Raw genomic sequence first — 17,612 nt, 5'->3', positions numbered from 1 at the left:
CGGGGGCGTCAAATCTCAGGGGCTGCAAAATATTTTAGCAAAATTAATTTTAAAAATGATGTAGGTACCTAATAAAAAAAAAAAAAAAAAAAAAAACAATAAATAAAAGAAAATAGTATGTTTTATTATGTTATAATTTGTTTAATTTGTTAATTAAAAAAAGTATTCAACGATTTTCATTTATAAGTTATATTTTAATAATAAAAAATCTCAATTGTGAACGAAATAATAAGTGATATATTATTATTATTTATTGGGGGGGGGCATAAATTATATGCCCGGGGGTGCCAAATTTTTTATTCTTATTTTTTTTAAAACCCCCCGAATTTTTTTTTCGCGTCCGCCTCTGACTCTAATCAACTCTTCAAGTCTCGACTCTTGATAAAGATCCTTTATCCCTTTTGATATTCTTACTAAAATCTGTAATGAACACATATTATATTATTTGTTTAAATATAATAAGAATAAATAATAATAATAATAAACAAGAGCCCTAGTCTGGAAATGTTCACATGGATCCCTTATTATAAATTTACGCGACTGTATTTGGGACATCAGACAATGAATGACAACAGAAACCTGTTATTTAACTAGTTGTAAACTCATAAAGGACTAATGACCTGTTGATGGTTATTTTAGTTTCCACAATACCCAGAGTTTTTGGTATTGGTGTTTGTACTGGAAAACCGAAAATGGAAGATAGGTACATAATATTATATAATTTCACACGAAAACTTCATGTATATAAAATCATACATTTATGTATATAGATTAGTGCACAGTAGTATCATCAATTTTAATTATTAATAATATTATTTGGGATCAATGATTTTGAATAGGAGTACACCGACCTTATTCTAGAAAATAATTTTATTCGCGTATATAAGTTATTTGTTTGACATTTTCTACTGTTGAAAGAATTCCTATACATTAAAATAATTTTATTATTAAAACAATGGTAAATTTTGGTCCAGTTTGCATTAGAATCTTTTTTTTTGTTTTTTTTAGTCAAAATTGAAACGAAACAACACTGTACGCCTAATCCAGGTGGGCCTGAGTACACAATTCGAGAGAGACCTAGTCGGCGTTTGCCGACTAGACGACCGGGGTAAATCCGCCACTGGTCGGAGGAGAATCGGCAAGAGAACCGGATCCGGTTCGGGCGAATAGTGTTCGCCGCCCGTTGCGACACCTTGTTATCATCCGATCTCCGTCGACTCACCGTTTTTGCGCGCCACCGTTGTCCTACTCCTGGTCAGGCGCTGGCCGATGCGAATCGTGCGGCTCGCACGGAACGGACGACTGCAGTGCCCTTGATCGGCCGGCGGCGACGGTACGCCGCGAACGCGGCAACGCGTACACCCGACGCGCCGCGCCGCGCATTCGTCGAACGGTGGCAATAATTATCATAACACACAACGTTATCGTCGAACGTTATTACAATAATAATTATCATAAGGCGAGAAGAAATTAATTTATTGTTGAACGGCAACGCGACCGGTGCGCGTGTGTGTGTGTGTGTGTGTGACGCTCGAGACGCGCTGCGAATCGGTCGACGTCCGTTGGTTGTTATTATTTCGTTTTTATTTCGTTTTTTCTGCGTCGTTGCCTCCACGAAAAGGGAACGTCGTCCCGGAGGCGATACGCGTACGCGGACGGTTTTCGTTTCCCCGATACCCGCCAACGATTTGGTCCGTCCCGTTTTTCTCCGTAACACGTATGATTCGCTGCTGTCGCCGGTCGCTCTGAACGCGTCATGTCTACGCAAGAAAAATTCACAGCCGCCATAAACGTGATCAGGAGTTTACCGAAAAACGGTGAGTTCTGCTCTGATTATAGTGATCACATCGACTCTCCTCTTGCATCCATGATATTTCCCGTTCGCTATGGACCGTTTTTTTTTTTTTTTTTATTCCTTTGCGGACAACGACCGCCAAACTGCCTTGTCCAGGATACCGGTGTTTGGCTTTGTCAGTGTTATAATCCTACACCGTTGCCCTGTCCCATTCCCACGTACTCAATATTTCATTGTATTTTTGTAGCTGGTCATTTTTAAAATGCAGTAGGTCCTTCGATTCCATTTAATGCTACTCGACGACAAAATCTTAGACAGAGATACCAGTACAAAGATTCAAGGACTGGTGCATCATCAAATTTATCAGTTCATTTTGATTATTTTACAATTACCTATTCGGTATCTACTCTACAAGTATTCCCAGGTCTTCAAAGAATCGTTTGTTTAAGAATTGTAAAGGATCAATTTTGAATTAATTGTATACAGAATGGTTCATTGAACTTCATGCTACAAGTAGTAAAATAATTATTACTATTAGCTAGTTTATTAATCAGGCAAGCCTCGTTGAAAATCATAACGTAACATGCCTTTTATTCAAATCAGTTTTAACTTCTTAATATATGCCATTTTTAACCTATCCGAATAGACTAGAAATAGAATAGGTAAAGTTGCAATTTGATGCTAAATATTTTCTATTCCTAAATAACTACGAATTTAAAACAATTTTCTTTAACTCAAAGTAGTATTTTTACCAAATATATTAATACCTCATTTATTACAGTTCAAAATATATAAGTAATTATATAAAAAATGTAATAAGGTGAGTTTAAAACATAACAGATTAATATTAGGTTCAGTACCTATAAGCTATTATTAAGTAAAATTATAGCATAAATTGTAAAAAATTCTTCTGATTATTACGCAAACCTCAAATTAGTCAACTTTACTTGTAAACTTCAAATCTTAAATCACTCAAATCAGAGTGAAAAATAAATTATTTATAAATCATCTCAATAAATTTTTAGTGTGTGAAAATAATTTTGTTGAGGTTTCACCATTAAAATTTTTCTTTGTTGAAATTTAATATAGATAAACATCTATTTTGTGTACTATGTGTATGTAAAAAAAATAATTGTTTTGGTTTATTGTTTTTTTTTTTTTGTTGTGATAAATCAATACCTAATAGTTAATATCAAGGTTAATACTATATATTTTATCTTCATACATTTAAAAAAATACTTATAAATATTTAATATAATTTGTATAAATAAATTATGTTGTTTTATTATCAGTATAATTACAATAAAATATTAAAACTGTTTAGCATAGTAAAATAAGAATGTTTTGACCATGAATTTCCAATTAATATAATTTTAAAGAATTATAGTTTGCTTCGCCATTCACAGACTTGTATCACTGAAAAGCTGATGTAAGTTAAGTACAAATTAATATTTTTTCTTATTCTTGCACTAGCATTTAAAATTTTTTGAATATTTAAGACAGCAGTTATTTAATTTAATAAATTTATAGATGTCATATCATAGGTAAACTAATTAGTAGGTATTGAGTCACTAATAATTAATAAATGTTAATCTTTTTTATGAATTACATAACAATATTTTACCTGATAAAAATAAACTACAATTGATATATCAAGATTAAATTGGAAATAATTTAATTGGTTAATTCATTGGTAACAATTTTTATTTAAAATTGTTCAATGCCAACAACTTTTCAATATTTTTTTATAATTTGGCTCTATTTCATAATCTCATAAATGTCATTTAAAAAAAAAAATATATATTTATTGATATTTATAATATTCTTTATAATATTTTTATTTGATTGTATGCATAATTTATTTTTTAAATTTTAAGGAAAATTTGTTTTTATATAAATTCAAAATTAGGATTATATAAGACTATTATTATGTTTTCATAAATTGATGTAATGATATATCAGCCTCAATTTTATATTTTATAACAATATTTCTCTGTGAAAAATACCTAAGTCTTGTATCTAGTGTACTTCCAAATTTCAAAAATATTATTAATAATAAATCTTATAATAATTTTAAAATGTATAGACCAATAGTAATACATTTTTATTTATTTGTTAATGTTAAAATTTTAATTATATTATAAGTTTATTAGTTTATGTAATTCTTATGATAAATTTTTTAAATATTTTGTGTTAAGATAAGTTTAGATACCTAAGTATAAAATTAAAACAAAATAAGAAATTATTATCAATAATTTTAACTATAAATTTTTCTACCTTTTAATATACATGTATTTTATTGAGTACAAAAGTTAATCAATTTATCTTGACTTTTGATCTTAAAAATGTCTTTACTCTTTATGGTTACTTATTTATTATTATTATTATTTTTTTTTTTTTTTTGCTATTTATGAGATGTTAAATTTAATAAGAAATTTAATTTAATTTATTTAAATTATTTTATATTTATTTATTTACTTATGATAAATCAATTTAACTATGTACTTACTGTTTTAGTATCCTTCTAAAATGTTCTTACTATAATAAAGATATTGATGTTGTCTAATTAAAATAATATATTGCATCAAAAATAATTGAATTTAGTCAGGTTAAAACATTAATATGTAACCATTTGTAAAATCTACTAGATATATACTGAAAATAATATCAACATTTATTTGGCACTACAAATTAGACTTAAAATAGTATTAGGCAATATTGCCATAGTATTACTCAGATTTTGCACCATTAACATATAACAGTATAAGTTAAACATTTTATTAAAATGTTGTCATCAAAATATAAATTAAATTTTTTTCTTGTTACTCAATATTTTATTATCAGCAATAAACAACAAATATTTTTAAAATTATTTCTATTAATATAAAAATATATTAATTAATATATTATTATATATATTAATATAGAATATTTCTATTAATATATTTAATAATTTAAATGAATTTGATTACACAAACAATATGTACGATAAATATAAAATTCAACCTTATTCATTAGTCTCAAATAATAAAATAAAACTTTGATGATATATCATCATAGTAATAAAGTCATCAAATGAAACCTCAACTAAAAAAACTAAAATAAACACTCAATTCCTATCTCAATATTTTGTGGATATTTTGAAAGTGTCATCAAATTACAAAAGCACTTCCTGATGTTACCCTTGAATTTTAAGAACTATATCGAAATAATTCTAATTCATATTAGAATTTCCAAGTCCTTTAATTATTGTTATACTTCCTTTTTTTTTTTATAAATATGGCCAATATTTACAAATATTATTTTGAAAATCTTTACCCAGCTCTAAGATTTTTTTTGTAAACACTAAATTTTATTAATTATTAATACAACTCTGTAAGATGATTATTAATTCATGTTATTAGGTTCATATCAGCCATCTAAAGAACTTCTGCTTAAGTTTTATGGATATTACAAACAAGCCACTGTTGGACCTAACAATCAACCCAAACCCAGTTTTTGGGATGTTGTTAATCGAGCAAAATGGCAAGCTTGGGATAGTTTGGGAAACATGTCAAAGGAAAAAGCGATGGAAGAATATGTTAATGAATTAAAAAAGGTAAATAAATTAGTGATTAAATATTGTTATTAATATGTGTGTATTATGTTCCAAATATATGTACAAAATAATAATTTCTATCCTTAACATAGATTATTACATTTATTTTGAAGTATATTTAAAAAAAAAAATTTAAATACTGAGTATTAAAATATGATAAAAATTATATGTTTAGAAATATTTTCACCGTATATTGTGTAACTTATCATGCAATTTTGAAATAATTTAAATTTAACATAATTAATTAGATGGCATCTTTAATGTAATACCAATTATCTTATAAAATTATTCAAATTTTAGTTAAATTAAAATTAACAAATATCTATATATTTTTTAAAATAATTAATTTTATCATATAAATAATCTATTATATTTTGCTTTATAATCATTATGTGTTTAAGCAGATATGATCAGTGTCATTTTAAATTAGCATTATAACAGCATATTTTCTTTAAATAAATTTGCCTCATGCTTTAAAATATAACTATATATTTTGAAAATTTTCAATTATTTTATTTTTGATATAAATAAATGTATAATACTATTACAACTTTTAGATTGTAGAAACCATGGCATATACAAATCCTGTGGCTGATTTTGTTTCCAGTTTAGATTCATTTTATGAATCAGTTTCTATTGATGATTTAAAAGTGGTAGTTGGTTCAATCGAGCATGGCAGCCTTCTGGGTATGTTGACTTATTCTTAGCTTTAATCATTGAATGTATGATACTGTAATAAAAAGTTAACCTAAATTAAATATTTTATTTGTAATAATATTTTATTTTGCAATTTCATATTGATGAACATTGTTATAACATTAAGACATCTATATATATCATCAATATAATTTGATAATACAATTTTGAAAATTCTTTAAAAAATTACAATTTTATTCCCTCGATAATAAGTGAACATTCTTTTATAGTAAATATTGAAATTAAACTTTGAATTTATTTTTGAGAAAGGGTTTACTGTATACTGTTAAAAAGGTTCTATTTTTAGTTTAAATATTCTAATAAGGTAACCTATTAAAACAGTTGTTCTTCTGATATAACACTGGTCTTTGATTGAAGTACAATTAAAACATATATTAATACTGATATTAGATATAACCTTATTTAGATACTTAATTAACTTTTAATTTATTTTACTAACCATAAAAATAATAGTTCAATATAATATCTTTTATAAGTTATAATTATTTTTACTGGTAGAAAATGGGAATTTTTGTAAATATTAATAATCAACCATATTTTATCAAAAAATATTAAAATATCAAGTTTTTATGCTGTATATTTATGTTTATGTTTACAGAAAGAGTCAATAATTCTAATATTAACTCTTTAAATGAAATTCAAAGTATCACAGACGCAGACATTGATGAAGAATGTTTTCATGATGTTATGGAAGTCAACAATTCGGTTAGCATTCACTAAATATACTTTTCATTTAAATGAGTCAATTTAAACTCAATTTTACTTATTCAATAAATTTAGCCCAAGTATAAATTATTCAATGGAATTATTTTACTTAGTGTCTAAACTTAAGGTTCTCAAAAAAGTTCAAGGTTTGTGAATTACATTATAATAATATTTCGTAGCCGCAATTAAATGAATAGTTAATTAGGTGTAAGTTTTTAGTCATATACGATTAAATTTTGAATAATAGTTTTTGTAGCTTATGTGTCATCTGAATCATCATTTTCTTTTAATAACTGTTAAATTTTCTGATTCTAAGTATTCTAATAAAACAGCTATTTTACTAATTTATTAAGTAATTTTAAGACATACTGCTCACATTCTCAAGCTTATAAATACTTAGAAAAACCCAAAATTTTCTATTATTATTATTGTATATTATGTTTGCTCTAAAAACTCTTATTTTATTATTATTTTTAATTTCAGTCAATTGGAGAGCAAAAAAAAATCAATGTGTATGAGGAAAACCAACACTCGATGTCTAATGAATACATTGAAAATTTAGTACCTGACAATCACATTCCAATATCTCAACAAAATGGAACTAATATGATTGAGTTACAAACAAACGAATGTTAGTTGATTTATGTAAATTAGCAATATATTGCTAATATAATAATTATTATATCTAGTTGATGTATGTTTTTATTTTTTTACAGTTTTAAATGAATTCCAATCACAAATAAGTAGTATAATAGCTACTATGAAATATGATTTAGATGTTGTAATAAATCGTGTTGCTCAAATAGAATATAAATTAAACGAGGTACTGTATTCTGTACAAATCAATACAACATTTTTTAATATTACATATTACATAAATATAAATATATAGAGGTATTTTTGGCTGCACAACATTAGTTGTTAAAATTGATTTTTTTAATTAATAAATACATTTAGTTTTATCATACATATTTACAAATTTACATACGAAATCATAATGTCATCTAATAACATTTTTAAAAATAGCATAAGTAATAATTTTGTAATAAACTATATTTTTTGTCATTTAATTTTATTTGTTTTAATTTTTTATTAATTTCTTATTTCTTAAAATAAAGGTTCTACTGAAAATAAATAACTTAACTATTTGTATGTTAAACATTAAATATTGAATAATAAATGAATGCTCATAAAAACTTTTCTATAAAAAAAAAATTATTGAAATAACTTGTATGAAACTATTTGTATTAAATATGTGTATAAATTATCTTTATTTTGATCCATTCAATGAGTAGATATTCATGATATTCAAATCATGAAGTTCACAAATAAACAGGATATTTTTTGATTTTCTTTATTATAAAAATCACATAGCACACTTAAAAAAAACTAGTACGTTTTTATTGTAATTTTTTATGCATTTGTCATAATGTATAATATATTATTATTTTTAACGTATTTAAAATATATTTCAGATTAAAGAAATAAATAAACAAAAACACCGTCATATGTCAAAAAGAAGTTTTTATCAAATGTTAATCCTAATGGGTTGGCCTATCATTGTTCAACTGATATTCTATTGGTTCCAAAAGCGTAAGATTCAAAAATCCTTAAAAGTATAAGCTTATGTGATATTTAAATTAAATGGTTAAATTATTTTATGTTCCATTTACTTCACCATGAAGTCCAATTTATGATAAAATCCTTTATTTTTTCTTAGAGTTAATAATTAAATGCTCTTACAGACTTTAGAGTTCAATATTTTCTTTAAAAATATCTATTTTTATGTAGATACAAATTTAAAAAAAGAATATTTTTATGCTTAATTATACATAAGTTTTCTTCTTATTTAGTTGTAAAAAAATTGTTTGATTTGTTGCTCTATTTTTGTAACTTAAAATTCAATTTTTATTTATAAAAACTGTTTCAATATATAAATTTATTTAATTACATTAGTCATTCTAATTTAGACGACCAATATGATCTTATTGACTCGGAGTTTGTAATTGCATAATGGTTAAATTTATATCACATCATATACAACCAGGATAATAAGGATAGATATTTTAGTTAATTAATAATAATTTTTGTCTTATATTTTTTGTTTAATTTTTATTTTTTTTAATTCTAATGCGTATGTGCTTAGAACAAAATGGACTGATTTTAACTCCAAAAATGTATTTCTTACAAGTGGCCAATTCAATGTAAGTTTTATTTAAAAAGAAAATAATTAACATTTTCTATTTTAAATATATTATAATAATACATATTATTTTGGTAATTAAATTAAATTAAAATTGTTCATAAAAAATAGTTTAATTATTTTCATACATAAAAAAGATTACAGTTTCTACATTTTTGAGTAACCACTAATATTTATGTGTGTGTACATCACATATTTTTGTTTGTAAATTAAATTTTATTATTTTTATTTATTTTATAGTTTTTTATGGTAGTGGTATACCTGTCAACAATACCATTAATTATCTGTAAAACCGAATTTATTCCCTATAAATTAAAATATTTGCGTAACCTTTCAAACCTGGATTTATATACTTTTTCAAATTTAAATGTGTTTTATAAATGATTTAAAAATTTCAAATTAATTACAATGGTGTACTGGTATTTATTTATTTGTCCTCGCATTTAATTTCTTATAAATCTTTTATTGATAAAATCGTTTTCATATTATTATTAATAATAAAAAAAATAATAATCGAAAAATGTATGAACTTTTACTTGAAAATTATTTTAACTTCAATTTTATAAATAAAAAAAAACGTTGATTTTACTTAAACTAATAATACAAACGTGTATTATATTTCATAGTCATATATTATTATAATTTGTACCTATTGGTTATTTAATAATTATTCAAATTCATAAATTATACCAAATTTCTCTAAAAAAAAAAATTCTCTTCTGGTGTTGATATTAATTATTTATTCAACAGTATTTCATTATATAAAACATCTATAATAATCACACTATAATTAATTTTTTGTATTAGTCTTAGGAAACAACTACTTCATTGTAACTTTAATTTTATAATAATAAAACAAATTGATATTATTTTCTTAATGTTTATTTTATACTTGTTATATCCCTCATAGTTATTGAAATTCAGGTCTGAAAGGTTTAAAAATGCAATGTTGTTGTATTGTAATAGAATTAAATATTTTATGTATTTTAAAATGTGACAATATTTAAGGTAGATTTGGTGTTATTTAGTAACAGATACTAATTTTATTATTTACTTTGATAATTATTATTATTATTATTATTATTATTGTTTTATTTCTGTTATATAATGAAAATTGTTGTTTGATTAAATTGTTATGGAGAAGGTAATATCACTGATTTGAAAACAGTTATAATCATTGGTTTTTATTCATATATATAATCAATGACAATATCTGTTTAACAATAAATATTTATTTTTAAATGATCATCTTATATTTTATTTGTTCTCATCAAATTATACCTGTAACAACTCTAGAGAAACATAAGTGATTTCACTTTTAACAGTTTTAATTTCTAGTTTGAAGGTTTTTATTTAAACATTTTGTTTTATTCTCAAATTATATTATAATATAATATTTTACAATGATCGACTCCTTTTTCAACTGAAATTATTGACTTAACCTTACACATTAAACAAAATAACCAATTAACATTCTAGTCTATTAATTGACATTGCTGTTAGTTTAAAATTGAACTGTATCAATTATTGTTATCAAATAATATTTTTATGCATTTAATTTATTTGTTTTATGAAGTATTACCTTTTTTTGTAAGACCGATGTGTTAAGTTGTTATTCGTTCATTTCTTATGTACTTAAAAAACTATTAATTTTCTTGTAAGCTATTTTTGTTGTAAGAATTAAAATTTTTTAAATATTTTATTTATTATTAAATTTCTTAAATATTTAGTTTTTATTGAGTATTAATATTGTTTTGAAAACATTATATGTATCAACATTTCAACAGTTATTATCGGTATAAACATGTTTTACTAACAATTTTCATAGGTTATACAGTATTTTTCTAAACATATAACTAGACTTTGAAATTGTTGCATTCCATGCAAATACAAATTAAAATCTAAAAATGTTTAGTGCAATGTGATTTTAATTTTGTTGATTTTCCTTATTTATTATACAATTTTAGATACATTTAACTATTATTAACATGATTTAATTATTTTTATTACATAAGAAATAAAGCAATGTTAGGATATTAAATATGTCAGAATAATATAATGATAATAAATAATGATTATTTTGGGCTTTGTCGAGTGTGATGGCAGTGGTAGAAATATTATTTAATAAAACTGTGCGAGTTGCACAGCTTGCTGTTCTCGAATATGTGATAATTCTTGTTTAAGAACTTAAAGAAATTATTTATCGTGTTATGCAATCATTTTTGAGGTAGGCACATAAATGTGTATTTAAAAAATAAAATGTAATTTACTTTTTTAAATGTTGATCATTTTATTTGTAGGCTCCTAGTAGATCAGACTAAAACTCTCAATTTAAGTATTAATATAAATTTTCTTTTTAAAATATGTTGTTGAAGAACTCACATTTGTAATACGATAGTTCGTTTAAAAAATACTTATAACATATTTTTTAATAGTTATTTTGATAAATAAAAATGTTACTATGGGTATTTTTACAGTCATAATGCAATTTTTAAGTCCAGTTTTGGATATTTTTTACTACAAAAATGCAATACATTTTATGACTTTTTAGTACAATAACTTTTGAATCTTTCTTCAAAGTGTTCTGTTAAAAATGTCTTAAATTGTTTTTTACTAGTTGATTATCTAATAACCACCACTAAATAGTATTATCAAACTAGATAAGTAACAATTTTAGTTAACTAAGTACGTTATGATAGAAATTGAGTACTTAGTTTAGTTTAATAATAGTCTTATAAAAAACACTTTTAAAAATGTATTAAATTACTGATTAAGCATTTAAATACGAATAGTTTTTCTATGATTTAACCTCACTTATACATGTGGTATCAAAAATGAATATGAAATTTTATTGGGGAAGTTATGTCTAACAATCTAAGTCCAATAATTTTCATATTTGATCATACTTGATAGTTATCAATACTATGGATTAAATTTATAATTTATATGCATCCAAAGACTAAATATTTTACATTTATTTAAGTAAAATCTAGAGAATACATTTCTTCTTATTTTTTTTTTTTTTTAAAGAACTTACATAAACACGTAATAATCCTTATCTTTGTTATATTTTTAAACTGTATAACGATGTTCAAATTTGTATAGGCATACTGTATTATACACTATAGTACTAGGCAGTATTCGTAATGACTATATCGCACATCCATATAAAAACAGTAACAACTCAAAAAGTTGGTTTTTTTAGTTAAATATTTATTCGATTCTACAAACGAAGTTACATAAATCAACAAAACAGGTTTATCTTTATCTATTAGGTTCTCCGTCAGATGGCAATGTAACTACATTTTATTGAATGAATGATATCAAAGTACCATCAACAAAACCGACATTCCTGAAAAAAGCGTTTTGTTTTGAGTTGTTACTGTTTTGATATAGATGTGCGATATTATCTTATATATTTTAATGTATTGTGAGACTTTAAACACTGTAATATGAGTACATAAGTAAAGTAAAGGTAAACAAAACTTAAAGACGTATTAATGTTATCATTTCGGTATCAAGTAAAAAAAAACATTTTATGACAAATCGTATGCACAGCCATGGATGATTGAACGTTTTGTGGAATATTACGCCGTCAATTTTTCTTTTAATTAGGAACACTAATTACACAAATTGAAATCGTGTTTCTCTCTCTAATATCTTTATTATAATAATTTCGTTGCACGTTTGTAATTCGAAAGTTTCTCTCGTTCCTTAAGGTTTAAGATGATAATTTTTTTGTTTTTGATCTTTTCGTGCGAAAAGAAACCAACTAGATACGATTAATTTAATAATAATATTATTAATTTACATGCGTAAGCACTATAAACGGTTCGAATTAAATACTCACAAGCGACCAAAAATATTATTTAAACTCTTATATGTAACTATACCGATGTTGGTCTTGCCGAAGATTATTTGTAAAAAAAAAAATCAGTACGTCGATACAGTATTATGTGCACACTTTGATTTCTTGAGTATTTTATCTTACTATCTTTTAACCCATCGGCTCTGAAATTCTTGTTTATTTTCAAATTGACTATTTTTGTGACCAGAAGATAATTCAGGCCTAGACTACGGTGGTCACTCGAACGTTTTTAATAACGCTCTTGCAAGCCGCATTTTAAATTTGATTTATTCACGTATTTCTACGTCGACACGATGAGTGTTAATCCATTTGGTTTACAATAAAATTATGTTAGTGAACAGTTCAGTACCGAGTGAATTATGTATGTCGCTATACGCCGGGTAGATAAGCGTTAACTGGACCAAACTTTTCACGGGGTCATACCTTTGATCCGTGAAGGTTTTATCGTCCGCCGCGAGGTTGTTGATGAGTGTGCAAGAAGCGAACATTTCTCAAGGTACCGACGAAAGGAAAAACAAATTACAATATTAAGAGTAGGTATCGACGACTACTTTTTTGTCGTAGAAACACAGTGCATGAATTATAATTTATTCGGAATATTACGACCGTGAACACTGTGTTGTACCGTCTTCGTCTCGTTCCATCGGTTGCTTTTGAAAACATAACTAACGATCTAAATAAATTATAAAAAAAAAAATTAAAATCACCTAAATGAATTTAAACAACGAAAACAAAATTTGGTTTAAAAATAATTTTGTGTTGCATACAACGTGTGTTTGCGTAAAGTACATTTTCAATGCTGAATAGAAATTCACACATTAATTATTAATAATACATTTCAATGCTGAAACGGAATTTAAACTATCTATGTATAACATGTCTCAAAATAAGCACACAACAACACACGTAAGGCAATAATATAAAATTATTATACGAATGGGTAACACGTTGCATTGACCGAAACGAAAGAACACATTAAAGGTCCGTTGAAATTAAAATTTTTTTAAACGTTTACGAGATCGTCATCATTTATAAATGAAAAAAAAAATTATAGTATAAATAATATGTTAAGAATTTCAGAAGAATTAAATCAACGATTCGCCCTATTTTATTTGGTATACTAGAAACACGGAGATTTCAGTTCGGTTGATTATGCGTTTACAGAGTTTGAAATACCTACACGTCACAACTGATTGTAAGGGTACATTCCGTCAAAATATTTACTGATGTACCAGGCATGGGTAACTGGTGGCTCGCTTACTTTTTTCGGGATCACGTAATCTATGCAAAAGTGACCGTGAAAAAAAAATATATATATATAGTATATTTTTGTAATCTACGCACAACCGATAACAAATTGTACCATGTCATTTGCCACAGAAAATGTATCAAAACTGGTACGTTATTTGTATTTTATTTTATATTCCGAAAAATGTGTTATAGTTTATAACATACCTAATTTAAGTTAAAATTGGTAAGCTTATGATAAAATAATAAAAATAATTGTAAATATTAGCTGAATAAAATAGTTTTTGTATCCATAAAAGTTAATATACATTATAAAATATGTTTTAACATACAAATCGACTTCTTATAATATAATTTGGTCGAGTGGACGTGATTAGAAATATGTGCATGTTGTGACCATTTACCACTAGTAGGTGCCGCGAATTACCATCGCCCTTTATTTCATCTGGCCCTACATTTTCAAAACATTATATTCTTATCTAGTATTGAACTAGGTACCGTTAAAATATTAAATATCTTAATACAATACTATACTTCCATAACAATATAGCTAACATATAGCTATAGGCAGTGGCGTATTTACGGGGGGGGGGGGGGGGGCCCAGAGATACTGGACCCCCCCCCAGAACTTCTCCAAAAAATAAAAAATAAATTAAAATTCTTACACATTTGCAGAATTGGTTATGTTAAACATTCACAGGGAAGTTGAAATTACTGTTGATGAAGTGATAGAGGAGTTGGCCAAAAAATCGAGACAACTAAAATTTATTTTATAACAACACCTACTCTATAATATATAATGCTAAATACAATATATAGGTACATATGTATAATATTACATAAGACTATACGATTATTACGTTATATATTTAGTTCAACTTCCTCCAAAAACTAACTATAAGGTCGTAACTATTACAATATAATATATAGATTATATTAATAAAATTAATTTATATTATTTATATTATAAACTGTGGACCCCCCCCCCCAGAAAAATATGAAAATACGCTACTGGCTATAGGTATAAAATACATATTTTATTGAATTGGTTCAGTCATAAAATTAAATTATAAAAAATAAATACTAACTGCCGATTTAATAATAATGAGCTTGGGTTTTTTTCGCTCTTTTTACTATGGCCCACCAAATTTTAAAGTTCTATTAAATGGCCTCCTTAAAATTACTTTGAGTAGTTCATCCCAACGATGTGCGATGAATCAAACCGTTCTGCTTACACCATCATATTATACGACGATGTTAAATTTATTAGATTATACAACGACGAGTGTATAATATAATATTGTATCCCGCTCGGACCACTCGACTGGCTCGCTTATAATCATAATTTATACTCGTACTGTCGCCACGACTCTTCGTGTTCTTCGAAATAATAACTTGATGTTCGGATCGATAACTATGCAGATCATCGGATGGTTCACGCGACGTCGGCCAATCGCGTCCACGATAATATAATCCTAGACTGCGCGAATTAAATTTTTTTAGCGGAAAAATTTGTGCATCTGTAATTATGGAGCGTTGGAAAATTATTTTTTTTTTTTTAATTTGTATAGATTTTTTTTTAAATGTATCACCTATGATAAATCGCGCGCTTAAAACATAAAACATTTTTTTTTTCGAATAATAAACCTTTATTTATTCTTAAGTCTCAACAATATTATGTTATAATAAGAATTATAAACTGAATACATTTAAAACTAAACATATTTATACAATACATTTTTACTTAATTAGGAATAAAAAAATTGTTTGTTATTTTGTATGTACACAAATTTTTAAAACAATTTCTGTTGACACCGCAACAAAAATATCACATTTAGTACAAGTGCATTGTGTTAGTTTTCCACATTTTTGATACTTGCACCATTGCCTTTTTTTCTTTATATATTCTGGCTAATGATGTAAATCATCTCTACTGATTTCTTCAGGCGTTATTAAATGAGTATGTTTTTCAGGATTTTTTATCTGTTTTTTTTTCTTCATTAGATAGTCTGCCTCTTTTTGGAGCAAGTACAGACGTTGTCAACGAAAATGTAAATTTGGCCGAAAATCAAATAAACTTAATTTAGGTATTTACTTTAAATTTTCATTTTCCACTCGTCTATAGAGTAACCATGCATTAACGATTGATATATCAATGATGTGGTACCAAACCCTCATGCACTATTTTTTTGTTCGTATTTTAATTTTATAACGTCTAATTAAAGAATCAAGGAGATCAGCACCTCCCATATGGCGGTTGTATTCTTTAAATATAAAAGGGAACTTTATTTCCATATTTCTTTTTGATTTTTTTATCAAATCGATTGATAGACATTTCAGGTAATATTCCACAATAAGATGAAAGAAGTGTCACCAATTTATTACCTTTCCATATGACTGAAGTTATTGGAACACTGTTAAATACAGTTAAATATTCATATGAAATTCCCCTGGGTTTTTTAAGCATTATTTTTTCAGATGAAAACTAACAATTAGGAATTCGATTTTTACGAATAGTTCTGAGTATTAAAATATCTCTTTTAATTCAATAAATAATTTTTTTTTTATTAAATTATAATTTTAAATGTTAATTTTTTATTAAGAATAAGAAAAGTATAGTCTCAGTGGACATTTAAAGCTCGTCCAGCAACTGAACTAAAAAGTAAACCATTTGTATTTAAACTTAAAAAAAAAGTGAGTCAAAAAATAAATGTTTAAACACTGAAAGGCGTGCTCAAGAATGGTTGATTTTTGAACAAGAAATGAAAGAAAAATATTCTCATTACGAAAAAATGTCGAAAGAGGTATGAATTATAAATTATGTACTTAATTATCGATTTTATTAAGCTTTTAATGCTTATTATTGATTTAGAAAGAAGAAGAAAGTAAAATAAAAGAAATTAATATAATAAAAAGTACGTGGCAACGAACTATTTAAAACAAGCTATTAAAAAATATAAACCAATATTGATTAAGAAGTCAGAAGTCCGAGGGATGGAGAATAAGGAAAAACAAAGAACTGGAGGATCTTTTTCAGTAGCCAAACATATTGGATATAATCCGGAGTAGGAGACTTAAGATTAGGTCACGCGTGGCGTATTCAGTACGGACTGCTGCACATGGTATTGATAGAGAACCCAGTAGGAAAAAGACCTCTTGGACGCCCCCGTTTAAGATGGAAAGATATAGTAAAAAGAGACGTGGTATCGTTGAATGGTGGCCCATATTGAAAAACAAAAGCAGCGGATCGAGACACCTGGAGGACTGGATGTTTGACGGATTGGTCCTAGTGGCCGGTAATACCCAAGAAGAAGAAGAAGAATAGATTTACATTTTTTCTAATATAAAGATTTCAATATCCTATTATAAATCTATATTATTCATTACATCATCTAAAAACAATTATTCATAAATTAAAGGTTAAAAAAAAAATCATAGGCACAGCAAAATAAAATACATACTTACTCAAGTTAAATTC

At 25.6% G+C, this 17,612-nt stretch overlaps 1 protein-coding gene across 1 annotated transcript; it reads left to right on the top strand.

Annotated features, from left to right (window-relative positions):
* Positions 1 to 1,243: 1,243 nt before the first annotated feature.
* LOC112691747 (acyl-CoA-binding domain-containing protein 5) lies at positions 1,244 to 8,567 on the top strand. The gene is made up of 7 exons (XM_025566136.1): positions 1,244 to 1,817; positions 5,200 to 5,393; positions 5,951 to 6,080; positions 6,709 to 6,815; positions 7,299 to 7,446; positions 7,532 to 7,638; positions 8,291 to 8,567. The coding sequence occupies exons 1-7, from the start codon at positions 1,757 to 1,759 to the stop codon at positions 8,435 to 8,437; spliced, it is 894 nt and encodes a 297-aa protein (XP_025421921.1). The 5' UTR covers positions 1,244 to 1,756; the 3' UTR covers positions 8,438 to 8,567.
* The last annotated feature ends 9,045 nt before the right edge of the window (positions 8,568 to 17,612 follow it).

The sequence above is a fragment of the Sipha flava genome, unplaced genomic scaffold (genome assembly GCF_003268045.1).
Source record: "Sipha flava isolate LNK unplaced genomic scaffold, YSA_version1 66_pilon_pilon, whole genome shotgun sequence".
Lineage (NCBI taxonomy): Eukaryota > Metazoa > Arthropoda > Insecta > Hemiptera > Aphididae > Sipha > Sipha flava.
This window is presented reverse-complemented; position numbering and strand designations above follow the sequence as displayed.

Bases quoted from the DNA above. Each gene is read 5' to 3' on its own strand.
- LOC112691747 (XM_025566136.1), top strand. From the start codon at position 1,757: ATGTCTACGCAAGAAAAATTCACAGCCGCCATAAACGTGATCAGGAGT. The intron at 5,394-5,950 runs GTAAATAAATTA...TACAACTTTTAG, and splicing joins ATGTTAATGAATTAAAAAAG to ATTGTAGAAACCATGGCATA. The intron at 7,639-8,290 runs GTACTGTATTCT...AATATATTTCAG, and splicing joins TAGAATATAAATTAAACGAG to ATTAAAGAAATAAATAAACA.